This window comes from Pistacia vera, unplaced genomic scaffold (assembly GCF_008641045.1).
Source record: "Pistacia vera cultivar Batoury unplaced genomic scaffold, PisVer_v2 Contig152, whole genome shotgun sequence".
NCBI classification, from domain to species: domain Eukaryota; kingdom Viridiplantae; phylum Streptophyta; class Magnoliopsida; order Sapindales; family Anacardiaceae; genus Pistacia; species Pistacia vera.
The window spans coordinates 1,559,255-1,581,595 of NW_022195597.1; the positions used below are offsets into that span (position 1 = coordinate 1,559,255).

The 22,341-nt window shown below is 33.9% G+C and overlaps 1 protein-coding gene across 1 annotated transcript; it reads right to left on the reverse strand.

Moving 5' to 3' along the window:
- Positions 1–4,468: 4,468 nt before the first annotated feature.
- On the reverse strand, positions 4,469–10,302 carry LOC116124414 (ATP-dependent zinc metalloprotease FTSH 12, chloroplastic-like). Its single transcript, XM_031410135.1, has 13 exons — positions 9,823–10,302; positions 9,315–9,499; positions 8,983–9,209; positions 8,237–8,514; positions 7,965–8,042; positions 7,638–7,880; positions 7,417–7,557; positions 7,154–7,321; positions 6,396–6,508; positions 5,600–5,816; positions 5,196–5,267; positions 4,613–4,732; positions 4,469–4,519 (listed from the first exon to the last, which is right to left on the reverse strand). The coding sequence occupies exons 1-13, from the start codon at positions 10,222–10,224 to the stop codon at positions 4,469–4,471; spliced, it is 2,295 nt and encodes a 764-aa protein (XP_031265995.1). The 5' UTR covers positions 10,225–10,302.
- Between the last annotated feature and the right edge of the window lie 12,039 nt (positions 10,303–22,341).

Consider the following 22,341-nt stretch of genomic DNA (forward strand, 5'->3'; position numbering starts at 1 on the left):
AATTAGACAAATACGATAACATATATATATATATTTTTTTTTTTTTAATTAGACAAATACGATAACATAAACTTTCTTTGACGGATCGGATTAAAGTTCATCTTTAGGCGAAACCTGTAAGTTTTGTTGGCTTCCTTAAAATCTATAGCTTTTATTTTCTGATTTCATTTTAACTTTTAAGGGTTTGGCAAATCTAGTTGTTTTCTTTGAGAGAGAGAAAATTAGTGAAACTAATCATACAACTACATATAGGATCTTATGGAATTTAGCTCTGTTATGCCTGAAAAATATAGGGCTAACGCAAGACTTGGTCAGCACAAAAGGTTAGAGCTTGGGTAGGCCCGCAGCCAGTTAAAAGAAGCCACGTCGCGTGGTGACCTGAGCAGTCCGCTCCTGTCAGTAAAGTGGGTGTGTGCCAGACCAACCAGAAGCCATAGTAACTCCATGTGTCCGATCCCTGCACCAAATCGCATAAATCGCTCTGGAAGGTGGGCAATGTGACATAAAGAAGGATGTGCACGGATAATCCTACAAACTCACAGATTTAGTAATGATAACCTTAATCCATCCCACTATAAATTGAAAGCTCTTCTCTCATTTACGGGATTAGCTACTCTCTCTCTTAAAAATACATAAGCATTCTCCCTTGTACAATCATTTGTAAGTCAATCCGCCAACGCGACCTGACCCCTATCATTAATACAAAAATTAATGGATGTAGGATTCGCTTCCTTAGCATCCGAACCACTTTAAACACTGTTGTCCATTGCATTTACTCTCATTTTCATATTCACGTGTGTTCTCTACGTCTGCTCAGCATTTCACATGTGTATTTGGTTGGTGTCAAAATCACGCATCAACAAGCTCCAATATATTTTGATCTCTGTTTAATTTTACAGATCTACAGAAGATCAGAGTTTGGTAATACTCTTGGATGTATTTTTGTCGAAATATTTCTGGAAATTAAATTTATTTGTTATTTTTCCAAAATTTCAGTCTCTTGCTAATTAATTAAAGTCAATTGAAAGTTCATCATGAGCATCCAAAGTGTCTCTTCATATGGATCTTCTTAAAGGAAATAATGTACTAACAAAATATTTCCTACTTGAAAGAATATGTTAAGAGCAAAACCTTGAGCAAATATGTATGAAACAATAATCAAATTCACAAGAGACACAAGCAACTTTACATGGAAAAACCTCTTCGATGTGAAGAAATTAAAAAACCAGGGGATCGAATGATCCATTTAAATCCACTATAATAAAAAAGTGTTTACAACAGCCACAAATCACCAATAATATTCCACATAGAATTTAGAGCTTTATTACAACTCTAACAAAGTGAAATGCATAAAAGAGTTACGAAGCAAAGTACCCGAAATGCAGGCTGTATGACTCCAAACTCAGCCATTAAAATCGAAAACCAACCATCCAGATTGAAGAGTCAAACATCATCTGCGTTTTGACCAAAAATCAGGTTGATCAGACTAGAGATGACCTTCCGGTCGTCAGGTTGAAGAAGGACAGACGGACTGAAAATTCTGCAACTCATCTCTTTGATTTGGCTATCTTTCTAGAAGCAAAACTACACAAAAAGATGGCTATCACGAAACTGACTGTTGGATGTGAAGATCATGCCATCAACAACAACACTCTGAAATTTGGGCAAAACCGGAGCAAGATTCACCGTTAGATCGTCGCCCGAATAACCTGATGTGGCTGCTTCACTCTCACTTTGCAGATTTTTGTTGTTGTGAACCACGTTTTTTACTGTTCACCCACTCAAAAATCAACTAAAACAAGCTACACTTTTTTTTTTTTTTTTTTTTTGAAGGAAGTTTTAGCAGCGAAAGAATGTATTGACCGATTTTGATTGTTCGTAATCAGTCAGGAATTTACTTTAAGGACAGACTCTAAATATTTAAAAACATTTATGAAACTGTCTTTAAATGATGACAAAGCTAGACTAATCAGATGGCAGATTTGGTTTGCAAATTATAGAATCAAATTTGAATATATTTCTGGTAAATCTAACTTTGTTGCTGACTTTTTGTCCAGACATTTTGCAGAAGAATTGCAGGACAATGGCGGACAAGAAGGAAACTGGAAATCACTTCTCATGCTCCAAGTGTAAGCAACGAGGACACTTGAGAAGGAACTGCCCTTTGAAGGTTACTTCTACTTCAAAGGTTACTGCTAAAAAGGAGAAAACTGCGAATAAGCAGGTGACTTCTTCGTCTAAGCAGGTCACTACTGTAAAGCAGGTTGAAGGAAAGAATCGTGACTATGATTCTGATACTTCGGATAGAAGAAACCCCAAATTTTAACGATTGCAGAGTGAAACTTCTACGAAGGTAAATACTTCTGAAAAGAGGGTTACTCCTAAGAAGGAAACAACTCAGAAAAAGGCAATAGTTTGCTGGTCTTGTAAACAGGAAGGACATGAACGGGTTAATTGTCCACTGTCAAAGATCAAAAATTCTGAGGAATCATCGTCAGGCGCTACAAGCGTGGTGACACACACTCCACAAAAAAAGCGGTTAATTAACGTAGATATTTGTGAGAGGTTTAGCTTTCCAGAAGGTGTAAGATTAACTTCAACAAGTCAAACACTCTGGAAGAATCTGGAAACCCAAATTAGGATCGCAATGGCGACAGGACAAGGGGAAGTACAGCTACAAAGGTGTTTAGAAAAGCTAGCAAGAAGGTTAGCTTGGCTGGAAACTAACAAACTGTTTTATGAGGATGAGGAGTTCAAGGGAACTGCTTTACTCTACGAAGCAGGAATTCAAAAACTTGAGGTAATGAGAAAATGTCATTCGTTTGACATGTCAACACTCAAACTCGAGAATTTGAATGAATTAATAGTGAAATTGGGAAAAACTGACTTGACGGATGTGGTTCAAGGATTAGCGGTTTATCTTAATGGAGCTATAGAATTGTTCGTTCCATGGAAAATCTTTAGAAAAGGTTTCTGTAGAGATCTTTTGACTAAAGGATGGATCGATACAATACAAATTAACGTACAAGAAGCGATGGTGGATCCGAATATGTCAAATGCGGTTAAGCAAACGCTCTGTTTATTGAATCGGAAAGTTGACACATTTACTTGCATGATTACTTCCTCATTGCAAGAGAGCTATGATGTTCAACCTGTACAGATATGAGAATTTCATGTAGGAGAACCATGGTACCGAATTATGCTCGATAATAAGGTAAAAATGGGTTCTTATGCACTAGAAGAAATTCAAAAGAAAAAAGAGGAAGATTGGACCAGGTTGCATATTGCAAAATTGCTACTGGTTAAATCTAAACTGGAGGAGATTGTTAAAGCAAACGCTACTGTCCAAATCCAACATAGGATAGTGGTAGTTATACCAGACAGGTACGCAGTGATCTAGGATACTCTTTTTCAACATAATCAGGCCCAATTAAGAACGCTATGAGAAGGGTTCGATTTAGCCCATTTATCAAAGCAAACCTTGATGGAAGGAACTATTGATCTTCTAAGGTTGGTCTTAGCCCACGACCAGGAAGCCCAAGAAGATGAGACTCTAAAAGATTTTATTGATCTTATTAAAATAGATAACTTCAAATATTGATAAAAATCTAGAGGATGGAGATTTGGGCAACCGGAAACGTTCAACACGTAATACGCTGACGTGTATCCAACAAGCGGAAGCAATATATGGACAGCGAAGATTTTGCCGACGAAAATTAACGAAGCATATTTAAAGAAAATCTTGAATGTTGTGTCGTATTGTCTCATGTAACATGTGTACATTGTAATAATTTAGTTTTGTTTAAAACATAGGAAACATGTGGATCCCATGTCATTTTCCTTATTTTCTTTAAGATAAATGTTAGTTTTTTATTAGGCAAAAGTCATATCACATGTCTTTTGTGATTAACATGTTATTTTGTTTTTCTTCAGGATTCAAGTTTTTTGAAATCCGAACTTCTATATAAAGAGAAACGTTGTATATTTGTAATCAGAGAAAAATTAATAATACTTTCAGTTTGTGAAAAATTCAGTCTCTCAATCTCTTGTTTTACTTTTATTGCCTACTCGAAACAAATAAAAGGTTTACTCAAAACGATTGATACTCAGGTATGAATTAATCTATAAAACTGAATTTATGTGTTTTTCTCTCCAATTAATCAACTAGGTTAATTAGTTATTAATTATAATAATATTTGTAAGACTGGTTGTTATATATATATATATATATATATGCATCAATATTTAAATTAGACCTGTTAATGTAAGATTACTTGTTTCACACCGGTATAAACAGATGTACTTACTTCCCATCAAGCTGTGCGATTACACCCTCAAATGTGGCCCTTCTTCAAGGATCCTTTCTTGCATGCCTTCCAGCAATAGCATCATTTCATCTACAAATATAAAAGCAGGCGTCCGCCCAGATGATTCACATAAAATCATGATCACTTATTTGCAGAGTATCCTAAAACTGCAATANATGAACCGCCAGCAGTCTCTTCTTTTCAAAAGACACCTATTACATAAACATAATAACCCAATGATCAATACACTAACCAATTTTACTTCCATAAGTACCGCTGAGAAACTAATATAAGCAGGAACATACACTTTGTTCAATTTTCTGTTGCTCTTCCTCTGTGAGAAGCACACCCATACCCTCAAGCAATTGTTTATCTAAAACATCAACAATATCTTGCTGGTAGATCTTAGAATGTCCTTTCCTCACCTGCAACCATCAACCCAGACAACTCTTTCAATGATTGCTGCCAAATGCACAAATTTTACTCGAAACCGTGAGCAACACACTCACAAACTATGCTGCAAAAAGATGACAAAATTTATCTTTTAGTGTAGTCAAAACTCCAGCTGGGCTACAAATTCTTTTCAGATAAGTACATGTTTCACAGTTAAAAGCAATAAAGTTGAGGCCATAAAACACAAATGGGAGTTTAAGCAAACACAAGTGAGACATATGCCATAAAAAGATGTGTCTACACATGCACAGAGATGTGAATAAATAAGGGGATTAACTGAAAGGGAGACAACTTCTGAAATATATAAAATTTTGGTTATCCCAAAGAGTATAAAAATAAAGGACATGAAAGTAACCAAAAGATTGACTAGAGTAATAGGTGCTTTGGGACATAAAGCACCAGCGATAAATTATTTTGGACAAGATATGAACTTACCGACATTATTGCTGCTTCATTCACAAGATTTCTAATATCTGCCCCAGAAAAACCAACAGTTCGGAAGACAAGCTGTAAAGTGAAGAAAGAGGAGACAGCAATAAGCCCAAAACTGTCAGATGTATAATTCCGAGTGAAAACAACTGTAGGAGGTAAATTTATATTATTGCCTCAATGGTGACAATGGTGATGCCAACAGTGAATGTGATGATAGTCATATTTTTTTTAACAAGGCCTTAATGAGAAAAACTCAAAACCAAACGCTTCCAATATGGATAAATACTCTACTCTTGTTCTGTGCAATTGTCACAGCACTTAAAGCTCAACCATGTGGCATACATAATTGTGCCACGTGCAGCTATGCAACAGAAGATGTATGCATGTATGTATAAGTAACCACTCACCTGTTCAAAGTTAACATCTTCTGCAAATTGTTTTCCTGCACTGTGCACACCAAATATTTGCACCCGTTGTTTTGCATCAGGCAAACCAATGTATAAACGACGGTCAATACGACCAGGGCGGACAAACTCGAGGTCCAATTCATCTGGTCTATTGGTGGCACAAATGAATATCACAGCTTGTCTAAGTGAAAACCGATCAACACCAGTTTTCTCTTTCCTACATGTGATAGTGTTGAATATGAAAATCAGTTTACACAAGTGAGAAAGCACCAAAACCAATCACCTGGTACTACCAAAGAAATCATCATCAATTAGGGTTGACGTATACATTAAAAGAAAACTAAAAATCTGTTCAGTCTCCGTTATAATAGATAGAAACTGGAAGCTAACAAAGTGTTAACTTATCAGATAACAAGAAATTTGATTTTCTGATTATCGGAACCAAAATCATCCATATGGATGCAGGAACAAAATCAGGCGAAGCAAGAACACCACATAATCTAGGACCATCAAATCTAGCACATTTAATGTATTGTCGTTGACCTCAATAATCCTTTAGGTCAAAGCCACCTCATAGACCTCTTCTGGGCATCCATGAAGGTCTAGAACTAGGCTTTAATATCGCCTCTACAGTCACTACCATGAAAGCAAGCACAACTTTCCAACTTAAAGGTGAGAAGCATCAAATTCACATTTACAGGGTTGTCCAAAGGAACATGCATCAATATTTAAATTATATCTATTGTCAAGATGGTAAGATTACTGGCATTCAAACCAGTATAACTGATACACTTACTCCCCATCAAGCTGTGCAATTAGAGCCTCAAATGTGGCCCTTCTTCGAGGATCCTTTCTTGCATGCCTTCCAGCAATAGCATCAATTTCATCTACAAATATAAACGCAGGTGCCTGCACACAAAATTCATACAAAACTATGATCACTTATTTGCAGAGTTATCCTAAAACTGCAAAGTATATTTGATATAGGGAACAGTAATCAAAGAATCTAGGGTGAGCTTTCTGGTGGAGCTGACAAATCAAATATCAGCAACCTACAAACAAGAATTGCAGATTCAACATCACTTTTGACTCCATTTACTAACAAGTAGAAATATGATGATCAGAACATGACAATCCGAAAAAAGAGTTTATAATTCCTTAAACTTTTTCTCATCAAAATTTTCCTAATCCAAGTGAGTTATGATAAGAAATTATAGATAAAAGAATTTGGGTTCTTCAACTAATGACTGATGTAAATGCAATAGCTTACAAAAAACCAATTACTCTTTTGGGTTCTTCAACTAATGACTGATGTAAATGCAATAGCTTACAAAAAACCAATTACTCTTTCTCATTTAATCATAGAGAGAGTTTACACTACAACTTGCATGTCGCACAGAATAAGCAATCCAATGATTTCCGATGATTGATGTGAGCACAATAGCTCTACAAGATTATGATAACTGGTTTACAACCAACACGAACATTTAGTGAGTATCTTATCCACTCTCCAGTGATTTTTCTTTAGAAAACTGAAAAATTGAAAATGCTTACATTTCTCCTCGCTATAGAAAACATCTCATTGATCCTAGCTGCACCACTCTTTTCACTATCTGTGAACTCTGCACCAGAAGCAAAAACAAATGGCAGCCCACTTTCCTTTGCAAGTGTCCGTGCAAAAAGTGTTTTTCCTGTTCCGGGTGGTCCAGACAGAAGAACACCCTGACATAAAAAATATTAAGTATGATCATATTAGATCTCTATAATGGAACACCAAAAGAATTGCTTTTATCTTTAACAGAAATAGAAAAGATTACCCGAACAAACTGGACACCTCTTTCATAATACTCCATGGGGTTCCCCATATAAATCATCAACTCATCAAGCAGATCCCAAACATCACCCCCTAATACCACTTCTTTATACATAGATTTTGTTTCACCAACATCTCCAACTGGCTGGATGAGTACATGATGTTAGGAGAATGTGAAGACAATTATTACAGGAAGAGTAAGGAAGTTGGAGAATTAGAGCTTACCAGGATGAAATTTTCTGCATAAGCCATATCAAAAAGTTGATTATACTTTTTGTAAAGAAAACGATTAGAGGTGACATGGAGAAGCATCACAGACTCCCTTATCAGCCAGAGAATCAGCAGTCCAGGCAACAAAGCAATCAAAACTTTTAGAAAATAATGGATCTGCCGCTTCTGAAGGAGATCTACTTCAACTCCAGAACTTGAGATAATCTCAAACAAGAAAGGATCAAGGGGAATGTTAACCTACAAAAGAAATATAACATCAAGACGATATAAGGAAAGTATACTTGTGAAACTACTGTAACAAAAATGAGACGTTGAACGTACAACATATTCTAATGGAAAACCTTCTTTCATTGTTACATACAATCTTTTCAGGTCCTCTGTAAAAACAACAGCAGCAACCTGTAGAAAGAATTCATGAAACTGCATAAGGTAATTTAACCTTTATAAAATGATTTGATGATTCCAATTTTGTTCAAAAATATCAAAACTAAATAATTGAAAACCCAAAATCCATGCAATACAGAGCTGTAGGCATTTACCAACTTAGCTGCATGGGGAGAGAAAAGAAAACAAAGGGCAACAAAAAACTTTACCTCGGAGCTATCTAGCTTGTCAAGAAAATAAGTGTAAGGAAGTTTAGGACGATAGCGCCACCATCTCTTCGCTATCCATAGAGCCCTGGTTCCCTGTGTCTCTGTCACCTTCTCCACCACATCCTTGCGAAGACTTTTTTCAACCTCTTTCATATCAAATTCAACTACATATCTGGCATTTGAGGAATCTACTTCTTCAGATAACTTTTCCTTTTCCATGATCTCCTTCCATGCACGAAGTTTTTCACGCCAAGTACTTTTATTTGCTTGAACCTCACCTTCTTGACAAGTATATAACACGCACACACAAATTAATATTAGGAATCAAGAGTAATGTCTATCTTTTGGAAGGAAGATTTACAAATTGACTGACAATTTTAATATGAGCTTAATAATCATACAGTAATTTAAGTGATGTCTGCCTTTGCCGAGGGCACATTTACAATTAACTACAAATCATTCAAATTCTATGTACTGTCTCATCCAACATAAATTTTTTATCTACAAAGCCTTTTCCTGCATAGTTATCATATTTCAGATTACTTTCAAAACTGCCAGAAAATCAAAATCAGAAAGAAGTTTGTTTGAACCATAGTATTTCCAGTGCTAAATTAGCAACCAGAACCATAATACATGCATGAAATAAAAAATATAATGAGACCAGAAAAATGATTATACAACTTAATATCAAGACATAGGAAGCATAATTTTTTTACGTACATTCAGGCTGTCAAAAATAAACTAACCTGAAATGCCCAAGTCTTCAATTAACTTTTTCTTTTCTTCTGCACTCAATCTTTCATTGCTGTCAATAACCTTTTTCACTTTTTCCTGTGAAGGCTCTGGGTCATCAATCCAAGCATCTTCTCCAACATAAGATCTATCATGAATTAATGTCCCATCAGGCCCTTCAATATACTTCTTCAATTTTAGACCTTTAGGTGTTGTCTTCCTCCACATACTCTTCTTAAATCTACAACCACAGAACAGAATTTAATTCTCAAAGACTTCAATCGAGTCCCAAAACATGTCTCATCATAACATCAATTGGATGCAACTGCAATTAATGATCACTTACTTTCTGATATTAATAGGGGATGGCTCAGGAATCAATGCCTCCATGTAAGCCTCTGTTACCTCTTTTCTTTGACGATCAAGGTAAGGCGCACGAACAGCGACATATATTCTTTGACAAGAAATGATCACAACAAAAACATAGAGAATTAATGCACCAATCCTTTTAGGCTCCCAATTCTTGACATCCTGCATATAGTAAACAACTATAACAATGTCTTATAAATAGAAGTTAAAAAAAAAAGAAGAAGAAGATCATTCAAAATACTCATTTCTTTTTTTCTAATTCTACATTTTCCGCACACTATCTTAGCAACCAAACGCAAAATCAAGCAAAAGTGTCTCAATCTTAATCAACAAAATTACCAATGTTCATCTAATCAAACAAGTAGCAACTAGAAAAATTGAGAAAAAAGTTCATTTTTTCTTTAATTCTACACTTTCCCCGCTCCTTCTTATCAGCCAAACACAAATTTAGGCAAAAGGGTAGCAATCAAAATCAACAAGATTACCTTCCAACGCTCCCACCTATTCCAATCCACGAACTCAGGCACCAAAACAGTCCTGAACCGAGTGAACTCAGCCTCACCCTTCTTCACTCCGTTCTTAACTCGCCCCACCAACTCACCCACCTTCACATTAGCCTCCTCAAAGTCAAACCCGGTTTCCCTCTTGACCGACTGGCCAAAGTTGGACCAGAACCGCTCCGACCCGACCTCAATAGATCGAGCAATACTCGGCCAAGAAAACCCATCTGACCCATTCGGATTTGCAGAGGAATAAACTCTAAAGATGGGATTTTGGCGGGAAATTCTAGGCCTGTGCGTCTGGCGTTTTGGGAAAGGAACCGCTTTTGTGAGTGAATTTGAAGATGAAAGAAGTGGGTTCGGTTTGAAAGGGATTGAAATGTCCATTTTTTTATGAGAACGACAGAGAATTTTGAGAAAATGTCTCACTGTCTTAGCTGCACAAGCAGCTGCAGTTTTTTTGCTGTTGGGACTGGGGGTTTTGAGAGGTTTATCTGAATCTTAAAATGGGTCGGGTATTTTATGCACATGGGTCAACGTTTGTAACTTTTTTTTTTCTTTTTTTCAAACAAATTCAAATTCAAATTTTATATATATATATATAATCTAAGTTATAAGTTATATGATTATCATTTTAAAGAGGTAAAATTCCTTTATTTTGACACATCAATAACACTACGAACACCGAAAAAGTTGCACCGAAATTCTGTACCGGCCTACGTGTAACGCGCGTATGAATTTTTTTACAATTTTTTTCTAGTGAATGGTCGTCCATCAAATTTGGACGACCGTTCACTCACATGGACGCCCGTCCATATTATATGGACGAGCATCCATATACAAGGGACGGGCGTCCCCATTTAAAGGACACCCGTCCATAAATAAAATATAATAAAAAAATTTACGAAACATTATGGACGGCTGTTCATAGGTTGTGGACAGTCGTCCCTTAATTTTGGACGGGCGTCTGCAAATACGGGACGCCTGTCCAAACTTAATTTGTTTTAAAAAATTTGGACGCCCGTCCATAAATTGTGGACGGGCGTCCCTTAAGTTTGGACCGGCGTCCGTAACTAATGGACGCCTGTCCATTATGTATGGACGGCAGTCCACACTTAAGGGACGGCTGTCCATTATTCTTTCTCTCATATTCTATTCTAGTTCATTCTTCTTCTTCTTCTTGTTTTGTTTGAGTACAAGTTTTGGCCAAAATGAGAGCGCTAAGTAACCAAGATGATGATAAGATTACTAAGGAAAAGAAAGAAGAAGAGAAGAAGCTTAATAGAGTTTCGTTGCTAAAACTATTTACATTTGCAGATTTTTACGACAGTGTGTTAATGGCTTTGGAATCAATTGGTGCAATTATTCACGGGGTTTCAATTCCTGTTTTCTTTATATATTTCGAGAGGATGATCAATATTATTGGATTGGCTTATCTTGCCCCCAAAATAGCTTCTCACAAAATTGCGAAGGTATCCAAAATTCTTCAAGAAATTACTTCATCTTTAACTTTCTAACTTATTTTTGTTGCAGTACTCATTGGATTTTGTATATCTCAGTGTGGCAATTATGTTTTCATCATGGCTAGGTATCGACAAATTTTGTTTTCACCTCTATTTATCTTATTTAATTAAATTTTGATTGATATATTGAATGTTTATATGTCATATAGAGGTGGCTTGTTGGATGTACACCGGAGAGTGGTAGGCAGCGAAAATGAGGATTGCATATTTAAGGTCAATGTTTCTGAAACTGATAATAGGTGATGCAAGGAGAACCAAGCTCTTGCCTAATCAATTTTGATGGAATTGTACGTAGATTTTGACAGATGGTATAGTTGTAATGGTTCTAAAGTTTCATGATTTTCTGAATGGAAATGACATGAAGCAATTGCCGCCACCACTGCTGCTGCTGAAATTGGCTCTAATGAGTATACTCTCATCACCATGATAGGTATCTTAAGGGAGAATGGACTGTTTTATATGATTTCAGTTGAAGTGAAAAGTGGAGGGAGATGAGCGCGTTCCGTAAAGAATTAAGTTGCATAGTCTGAAGGCAATCGAATATCGTCTAGGTGAGAAAATCACACTAAAAGTTTGTTCATTCGCTGTTCTTTTATTTCTTCTCTTTTCTCTGCACTAACCCAACAAACTCTTAAGTGAAACTCAAAACAAAGACAACCCCAACTGGGTATTTTCCCTTTTCTATTCCATCTTTGAAAATTTAAAATTCATCCGATCTCTTCCATCTTTACTATCTTAACAACACTACTCCTTAACTCAGTCACAATGGCAACCCAAGAAGTGGAGAAGAAATCACAAGACACAATGAAGGTGAAAGTCACCGGAAAAACCCACGTCAAGGCCGGCAAGATAATAGGAAGAAGAGAATGCCAATTGATCACCTTCGATCTTCCATATCTAGCTTTTTACTACAACCAGAAGCTGCTTCTTTATAAGGGTAACGAAGAGTTCGACGCCATGGTTGAGAAACTTAAGGACGGGTTGAAGGTTGTTCTGGAATAGTTTCATCAGCTGGCTGGGAAACTTGGGAAAGATGAAGAGGGAGTTTTTAGAGTGGAGTATGACGATGAAATGGAGGGCGTTGAACTGAGTGAAGCGTGGCTGAAGAGATCGGAGTGAAAATGTCAAGAAAATTCCAGTTTCTTGACATTTTCATGAATTTTAAATTTGTTGTTTACACAAGGGACGGTCGTCCCTTAAGTGTGGACTGCCGTCCATACATAATGGACGAGCGTCCATTAGTTACGGACGCTCGTCCAAACTTAAAGGACGCCCGTCCACAATTTATGGACGGGCGTCCAAATTTTTTATTTTATTTTTTAAAACAAATTAAGTTTGGACGGCCGTCCATTCTTTACGGACGCTCGTCCAAACTTAATGGACGGGCGTCCTGTATTTGCGGACGCCCGTCCAAAATTAAGGGACTGCCGTCCACAACCTATGAACGGCCGTCCATAATGTTTTACAAAATTTTTTATTATATTTTATTTATGGACGGGCGTCCTTTAAATGGGGACGCCCGTCCATATAATATGGACGGGCGTCCTTATATGGACGGGCGTCCATGTGAGTGAACGGCCGTCCAAATTTGATGGACAGCCGTTCACTAGAAAAAAATTGTAAAAAAATTCAGACGCGCGTTACACGTAGGCCGGTACAGAATTTCGGTGCAACTTTTTCGGTGCCCGTAGTGTTATTGATGATTATATTGGTTTTTTACATTTGGCATAGATTTTTTAGGCTATTTGAATCGTAGGTAGGATTCTATAATTGTTACAAGGGCGTCTGGTTGGTGGTTAAGTGGGGTTAATGGGGTTAAGTTATCTTATATTACTTAATTACCATGTTTGGTTGTCAAGTAATATAAAATACCGGTAATCTTCAAATACCAATAGTGGTTACTATTGGTAATATTGGAGGTAATCTGATTACTTCCATTTTCTTAGGTATTCTAAGATTACTAGGGAGCGTTTGGTTTAGGGAATTTTAGATTATTGGAAAGATAGATTACCTTGAAGATTATTGGGAGTCTTTAAGAAAATGTGTTTGGTTAATTGGTGGGTATGTTATATTAATATGTTTAGTTGTGAGGAATAAATTGGTAGGTATGTTATTTAAATTACTGAATTGTCCTCTAATTAAATATTATTATATTATTATTTTTTAATATTGATTATTATTTGGATTATTGTAACCCCTCTACATTTAAAAACTTAGCAAAAACAACCTCATAATAAAAGTTTAAAAAATCAACAAAGCACCCCCACCAACCCAACCGCTGTCTACCGTCCGTCAACCGGTAACCTAACGGTGCACGGAAGGCAGGAAATGGTCTCCGTGAGCCGTATGACCATTTTCGGCCAGATCTAAAATGGCCAAACGTGACAAATTTGGCTATTAACGACCAGATCCGTTGATCTGGCAGTCAATAGCCATCGATCTGGCCGTTGACTGCTAGATCAGGCACAATCTGGCCAGAAATAGCCATATCGGTGCATGGCGGCCATTTTCGGCCTTCCGTGCACCATTCCAGTAGCGACGGCGGCTGGCTATGGCGGTGGTTGCCAACAACAGGTAGGTAGGGGTGGTGGTAGGGGTGGGCTGTAATTTGTTTTGAATTTAAGGGTAATTTTGTCCAAAATGTTAATTAATTGGGGTGAAATAGTAAAAGTCATATTCATATAAATAAATTCAAAAATAAGGGCATTATTATCCTAAAATTTTATTAATAAGGGATAGAATTGTAACAAAAAAAGATAACCCTAGTAATCTTAGAATACCTAAGAAAATTGAGGTAATCAGATTACCTCCAATATTACTAATAGTAACCACTATTGGTATTTGAAGATTACCAGTATATTACATTACTTGACAACCAAATATGGTAATAAAGTAATATAAGATGACTTAACCCTAGTAATCCTAGATAACCCCCAACCAAATGCCCCCCAAGGTTATCTTTTTTTGTTACAATTCTATCCCTTATAAATAAAATTTTAGAACAATAATGCCCTTATTTTTAAATTTATTTACATAAATATAGTTTTTACTATTTCACCCCAATTAATTAATTTTTTGGACAAAATTACCCTTAAATTCAAAACAAATTGCAGCCCACCCAAGCCACCACCCCCACTCACCTACCGCCAGCAACCATCGCCGCGGTCGTCGAAACGGCCCACTGAAGGCCGAAAATAGCCGCCGTGCATCGATATGGCCATATCTGGCCGTTAAAGACCAGATCCAACATTGACAGCCAGATCCGTTACGTCTAGCCATACGGCAAACGGAGGCCATTTCCTGCTTTCTGTGCACCGTTAGGTTGCCGACGGCCTGCGGTGGTTGCCAGCAGCGGCTGGGTTGGCGGGGGTTCTTTGTTGATTTTTCAAACTTTTATTATGAGGTTGTTTTTGCTAAGTTTTTAAATACAGGGGGGTTATATAGTCCAAATATTAAAAAATAATATAATAATAATATTTAATTAGAGGACAATTCAGTAATTTAAATAACATATCCGCCAATTTATTCTTCTCAACCAAACATATTAATATACCATACCCACTAATTAAACAAACATATTTTCCTAAAGATTCTCAGTAATCTTCACGGTGATCTAACTTTTCAGTAATCCAATATTCCCAGTAATCTAATATTCTCAATAATCTAAAATTTTATTAAGGGGTCCTCAGCTTAAGGATGTCTCGCGGCTTGATAACAATGGCTTGGAGAAATCAAACAGGTCTGCATCGCATATTTAACATTCTGTGTAAACAAAATAAAAGCAGATAATTAAGCGGCTGTAAATTTTCTGCTATGTTAAAAGTTAAATATGATACCCTTTGGCAAACAGTCTGGGTCAAAAAATTAAGCAGCAACTTGAAGATGGTCAATTTGTCGATGCCACAAATTCATGGAGTGAACTTGAAGAAGTGATTAGTGCTAGCAGCAGCTCCGTGATACTGTATTAAAAAAAAAAAAAAAATGGTTTTGTTAATGAAATAAATGACGACTGAATTGTGTTTTTATACACTGAATTGTTTTGCTTCAGGCTTTTTACAATTTTTTACTGGATTCGGGTATGGACCCGATATCACTAACAAATTTTCACACTGAAGTTTGATTTACTGCTAACTTTTGCATTTAGTAATTGCTTGTTTGGTTGATTCAATGGATATATGTAAAACCAAAGGTTTAGCATTTTTTCAAGACAGTAAAAATCTACATATTCGAGTTCTTAAACACTTTAGGCACTTTGAAAGCTATGTGTTGGAGTCATAACCTTCAGAATGCGGTTTGGGTGAGATAAATTGATTGACACTTGATTAAGTCAATCTGTAATAAATTTTAAGAAATGCAGGAAATGTAAAATGCCCCTCGAAGTACAGCAGAACACTTTTGAAGGCATAATGAATTAAGTATTTTGGAACATGGCGTCTGCCAAAACCACTGGATTGTGTTCTCTAACATTAGTGAGAATTTAGATCACATTTTCAGTGCAATTTTTTTGTTTACTTTTGCAAGTTTAGATTATTGTCAATTTTTTCTGGTAACTTAAATTTCTGGTTCCACTTTACCTTCTTTCCCTTTATTTATTTATTTTGTGGTTTGCAGAGGAGATTTTGCTAAATGACTTCGATGTTGTGACATATCGAGTTCTGGCATACTTTCTTTTGGGTTTAGTCAGGAAATACTCCAAAAAAGTTGAATATCTGTTTGATGCATGCAATGATGTATTGACTAAGATTAATGACTTTGTGGTTGGTGAAAAAAGTAAGTCACGGAAGGGAAAATTGAGTTTACCGTATTATGCTATTACTGTACCAAACAGGCTTGAACTTGATGCTTTTGATATGGAGATTCTTGCAATAAGAAGGTACTTCATCAGAAAAAATTGCAATAAGAAGGTAATCAAGATACTGCAATAAGAAGGTACTCAAGATACCTGAGTTACTTGAAATCTGCTACTACTCCTGATGGAGATGGTGATCTTGATAGCTTGATAGAATGGCGAAATTAAAAAGAAGCTCAAGATTATTCCTAAAAATGTGACATAAGTCTTCTTCTACCTCTTTTCAAATAAAAAATCGAAGTGAATGGTTTGATATTTTATTTTACTCAAGATTTTGTTTATACTTTTGACAGATGAGGAGGGCAATCGGATTACGTATTCACACAGCTTCAAGGTGATTTTACGAGACCCAGGATTAATGAGGTACATTAGAAATTTCAAAAAAACTTAGTATTGGCATATTTTTCATGATTTAATTGACATAAATAACTTAATTTATACTTTGAAGGAATCATTCTGTCCGGAAATGTATGATTCCTTTGTCACCACTCAAATGTGTTTGAAAGCTCAACTATAACTCATTTCATTTGGTTTAATATTGAAGTCAAACATTCCATACTATCTTCTCATAAATAAAATGCATGGTTGCCCAACACATCCTTATCATTTTGGGTGCATTTGTGATATGGGTTTTTGTTTTATTTTCATAAGATATTCTAAATTTTACATTAATCATCTTTTATCTTACAGGTGGATGAACTACTTGCAAAAGGGGTGAATGTCACCATATACAATGGACAAGTAAGCCATTTTTATATTTATAATCAAGCAGGGCCGTCTCAAGAACATTTGTGACCCTAGACAAGAGTTGCTTTAAGGGTCTTCTAATAATATAAGTATATATTAAAAAATTATTTCAAATTTATTTTTCTTGTCTTTTGAGATGCGAAATCACTAATTAAATTTTTATATTCAAGTTTAGAAACCAAATCTTTTTCAATTGATAATATAGCTAAATTACCTAATCTTTCTTGTGACATAGTTGAATGCAAATAAGATTTTATTAACTTTAATTTTAAAAAACCTCTTTCTGCTGAAGCTACAGTAACAAGAATAGTTAACAGTATTATATAAGCTACCCATGCATTTGGAAAAGAATTTACCTTTTTTTATAAAATCTAGTATTTCAAGTGGTGTTTTAATTTTCACGTTTATAATTTCTTTTAAAACTTTTAATTCTGAATATAAATCTAAACCATCAATATAAGAGAGCATGTCATGTTTTAAAAAGTTTTAAAAATTTAAACAATGTTTCTGCAAACTATCATCATCAAGCAATTTTAACTTTTCTATATTATAAATGAAACCAAAATTATTACTATATATTTCAAATTGTTCAAACCTACTTTGAAGTGAGGAAATGGCATGATCAACTAAATATGTGAAATAATTTATTCTAAAAGATTCTTCAGCAGATAATTTCATCTCTTCGTTTTCATTCTCATCAAATTGTTTTTTCTCTTTATTATACGTTTTTTATGAAATTTTCGTTCTATATTCATTTGCTTAGCAATCTCTTTAGTAGAAATCATAGAAGATGTAAATCCATTTTCTCTATATTTTTTAAAAAATGAAACAAGACCTTTCAACTGATCTATTGCAACAACAATGTCCATATTTTTAGATTATAAATATTTACTAACCACATTAACAGCAAATAACATTTCATACCAAATATTCATGCCTAATAGAAATTCAAAATTTTCAATCTCATACGTTACTAAAGAAATAGCTTCACTTTTTGTTTTAGGATCTTCACTAGTTTCTACTTATTGATATAAAGCATCTCTTATTTGTGGAGTTTGAAATTTTATTGCTTTAACACTTTCAACACGACTTTCCCAACGTGTTTGTGATAATGGCTTCAGTGTCAAATTAGAAACATGATCTTGCAAAATTTTCCATCGTTTTGTAGAAGAAGAAAATAATGAGTATATACGTAGTGTCACTCCAAAAAATATAATAGCATTAGCACATGAATTAGTCATATCACAAAGAACTAAATTAAGACTATGACAACCACATGGTGTATAAAATGCTCTAGAATTTATATATAATAATCTTTTTTGCACACCTTGATGTTTACCTTTCATATTGGACCCATTATCATATCCTTATCCTCTCACATTATTTACATCAAGTTCAAGATTTTTTAATATACTTGTGAGAACATTAAAAAGGTCTTGACCAGAAATACCATCCACTTTTATAAAATCTATAAAATACTCTTCTATTTTTATTGGACTTATTGAAATATCTACACATCTTAATATAAGTGACATTTGTTCTTGATGACTTGTATCTAGGGTACAATCAAGTATAACTGAAAAATATTTTGATTCTTTGATTTTTTTTTAATAATGGTATTTCTTATTTCTAATGCTAAAATATTTATCAACTCATTTTGTATATTATGACCAAGATAATGAGTATGAATTTCTCCATTTTGAATACGTCTAAGGTGTTCTTGCATTATTGGATCAAACTCAGCAATCATTTCAATTAAACTCAAAAAAATTTCCATTATTTTCTTGATAAATCTTCTCATTTGTACTACTAAATGCCAAATTATTTTTTGAAAGATTTTTTACGACCGTTATAATTCTTAATAGTACATTCTTCCAATGCTTTTTCTCTTTATTTACTCTCTTGTAAATATTTATCAATTGTTTTGTTTTTAAGCAATCTCATCTCAACATCAACCCAAATGTTCATATTTATAGCATGTTCATTGCTTATTTCATGACTTTTAAGCGTGGCACTAAGATTTTTCCAATCTCCACACCCTTCATTTGCTGATTGAATTGTATTTGCTTTTAAACTAAATAATTTACAACAAAAACAAAATATTTTATTTAATTCTTTTGAATATATTAGCCATTTTCTATCATGTTTTTCTCCATTTGATAATTTTCGAATGTAATGAATTGTAGAAAAGCGTCTAGAATTTTCATCTCTTAGAAAATCTAAAACTTGTCTAATTAGACCTTTTTCAACTAATAAATCACATAAATTTGTGTCTAAATTATTCTAGTGTATCGGGTCATAAATATTTTTAATAGTTGTTGCATCTTCATCATTAATATTTTCATTTTTGTCGAATGGAATTTCTTCTTCTAAATTTTCATGAGACTCTTCACTCGTATTTGATGAATTTGAATTGTTATCTTTAAAAATTTCTTCACAATTTTCAAATGATTTTTCATTTAAATCTTCATTTGGTTTTTCTAACATTTAGTATTTTGTATTAATAACAAATTTATCAAGTGCACCTTTTTGGGATTGAATTAGTTCTTCTATTCTTTTTTTTTTTTTTTTTTTCGTTTTTCAAATCCAAATTCACACTTCCTAGTAGACATCTATATTCAAAGAATAAATAATTTAGAGCTCTTAATATTATTTTGCTAAAATAAAAATAATTATAAAAATTAAGAAGGAATTTTAGCACCTAATTTATGCTCTTGATTTTGCTTTTTGCTATGCTAATACTAAAAAATCTTATATTATTACCCTGCATAAAAATAATAATGTAAATCACTTGATCAAATATAAAGTAAAATCAGTTAACAATGCTAAGAATAAAATGATTTAAAACTCTAAATATTACCTTGCATAACAATAATAATATAAATCACATTCACTTTATAAATTCACGTACTAAAGATGAGAAAGGAGAGACAATAGATGAGAAAGGAGAGACAAGAGAGTAAAATAGATGAGAAAGGAGAGACGAGAGTAAACTGAGGTAGAATAATAAGAGTAAAAGATGAGAAAACCTTGAATGAAATGAGGTTTATATAAGAGATGGTTATTCCAATTTGGGGGAGAGAGGAGATGTGATTTGATATTTGAGAGTTGGAGAGTTGCGTGAAAGTGTTTCAATTTACAATGGAAAAGTGAGCCACCATTTGTGTTTTAAGTTTAAGAGATACGCATGGCTGATTGGATGGATGGGGGAATAGATGGGACTTGAGAAATTATAATTATATTAAAAAACTCTTACAAAAATCATTTTGGGTAGAGGTAGGCATAGGCAAGTAAATGGTGGGATTGATGAAAATTGAAAAAATTATAAATATATTAAAAAGTACTTTAAAATATAATTTTGGGACTCCCTTTTAACACCCTTTTTTGGGGTCCTAGGCAGGTGCCTTATCTGCCTAGGGGTTAAGCCGGGCCTGTAATCAAGAGTCCTTTTCAGCATAAACATAAAACCTTAGAAAATGGGTTGCCAATATTCCTGTGGACCACCCAATTATCAAATCATTTTCATTTTTTTTTGGTTTAACTGGTATTTTGATTATGACATGATTTTCTGGTTAATTGTAGCTGGATGTAATTTGTACAATAAAGAGAACTGAAGCATGAAATTTATTAAATATAACATATTTATCCACCTCTTAGGTATTCTCTCACTCTATTCAATTTCTTTATTGGATTATTGTGTATATTTAATTGATGTGACCGGTGATTAATGGATCTCATTTGATGTCAATTTTTGAGATAGATCTCAAAGTTGCTTTGGGATCGGTGTGTACAGTGACAAAGAAATCATCAACTAAATAGTTGTTTAGAAGGTTTTATGCTTCTTCTGACAAGTGGTAGATGAGTATCAGAAAAATTTTGGTGATTCATGGAAAGACTGTACAGGCAGACAACTCTCAACCATGGCCCTATCTGAATGAAGCTTTGACGTCAAACATCAGTAAGAGAGCATTTGAATGTTTTTGTAGGTTTACCCTGGATTCTAGATCCAACCAAACCCTCAAGAATGTTCAGGGTTAATAAAAAGTTGAAAAGAAAAAGAAAAGAGAAATATCACACTTTGGGCAAAAATACATCCAGTTCCGATAGATAATGTGCGAATTGTCAATGATGTATTGAATATTTGAATTTGTTTCTTCAGTTTGTATGTTGTGCTTACATAAATAAAATTGAATTGTCCTAGAGCGAGTAAATTGGTATGCATAATACTTCATAAACAACATTATATTATCGACAAATAACAATACTTGAAATGCAATTCTATAAACAAACGTGCACAAATATATGTCAGCTAAAAGGGAAATGAAGAAAACCCTAAATACATAGTAACCCAATTTTCAAGCAAAGCGGCTGGACCTTTGGTTCAACATTAATTGTCCAGTTTACAAAACATTACAGTTTAATATTAACCCTAAATAAATAGTAACCCAATTTTCAAGCAAAACAGTAGGACTGTTGGTTCAACATTAATTGTCCCGTTCACAAAACATTACAATTTAATAACACTTAAATTGATTAAATAAGTATACATTCATATGTAATATTTATATGAAAATACTATTATTAATTTCTTTATTATTTATTACTTTAATTATTAATTGAACATTAAATTAAATACTATCACAAATTATTTCTAATTTATTATTTTACTCAGTCTTAGGATAGTATTTATATTGTATAATTTTAAAATTATGTTAGTATATTCTGTAATTTATAACTAACATAATTAGGAGATTCAATAGATCATTTCCGACCTATACAATGTATATACCTATATAGTAGACATCAACCAATTGAAACATCCAATTATTTAAACAAATATGGTGTCAAAACCAATTTCATAAGCAACCCGCACGACGCGGGCTTTTTAACTATTAAATTAATAATTTGGGATAATAAGTGACGAGTTTTTTTACCATAATATATTATTTAAGATGAAAATTTTAATATAATATGCTACATTACTCTTATTAACAATAAACTGAAGAAAAAAAGATAAATTAAATAGAAAATCTTCCCAAATAAAAGTAACAAATTTTAGAGAAGTTTAGATGAATTTTGGTAAATATTTAAAACCCCGTAAATTTACATAGATGTAAATTGTCATAAGTTTAATTAAATACTTTTGTCTTTTTTTTTTTTTTTTTAATTATTGAAAGAGTTTATAATAAGTTGGAAGAGATTTGAAGAAAGTTTATGATAAATTTTTAATTATGAAAATAAGCATAGAATTAGAAAGTGAATAAAAGAATTTATAATAACATGCTTGGAGATTCACTTCTGATATGGGATTCATATGCGTTTGACATTTTAGATCAGATTTACCATGATACCATTTATTACAAGTTACGAGTTTTATACCTAAAA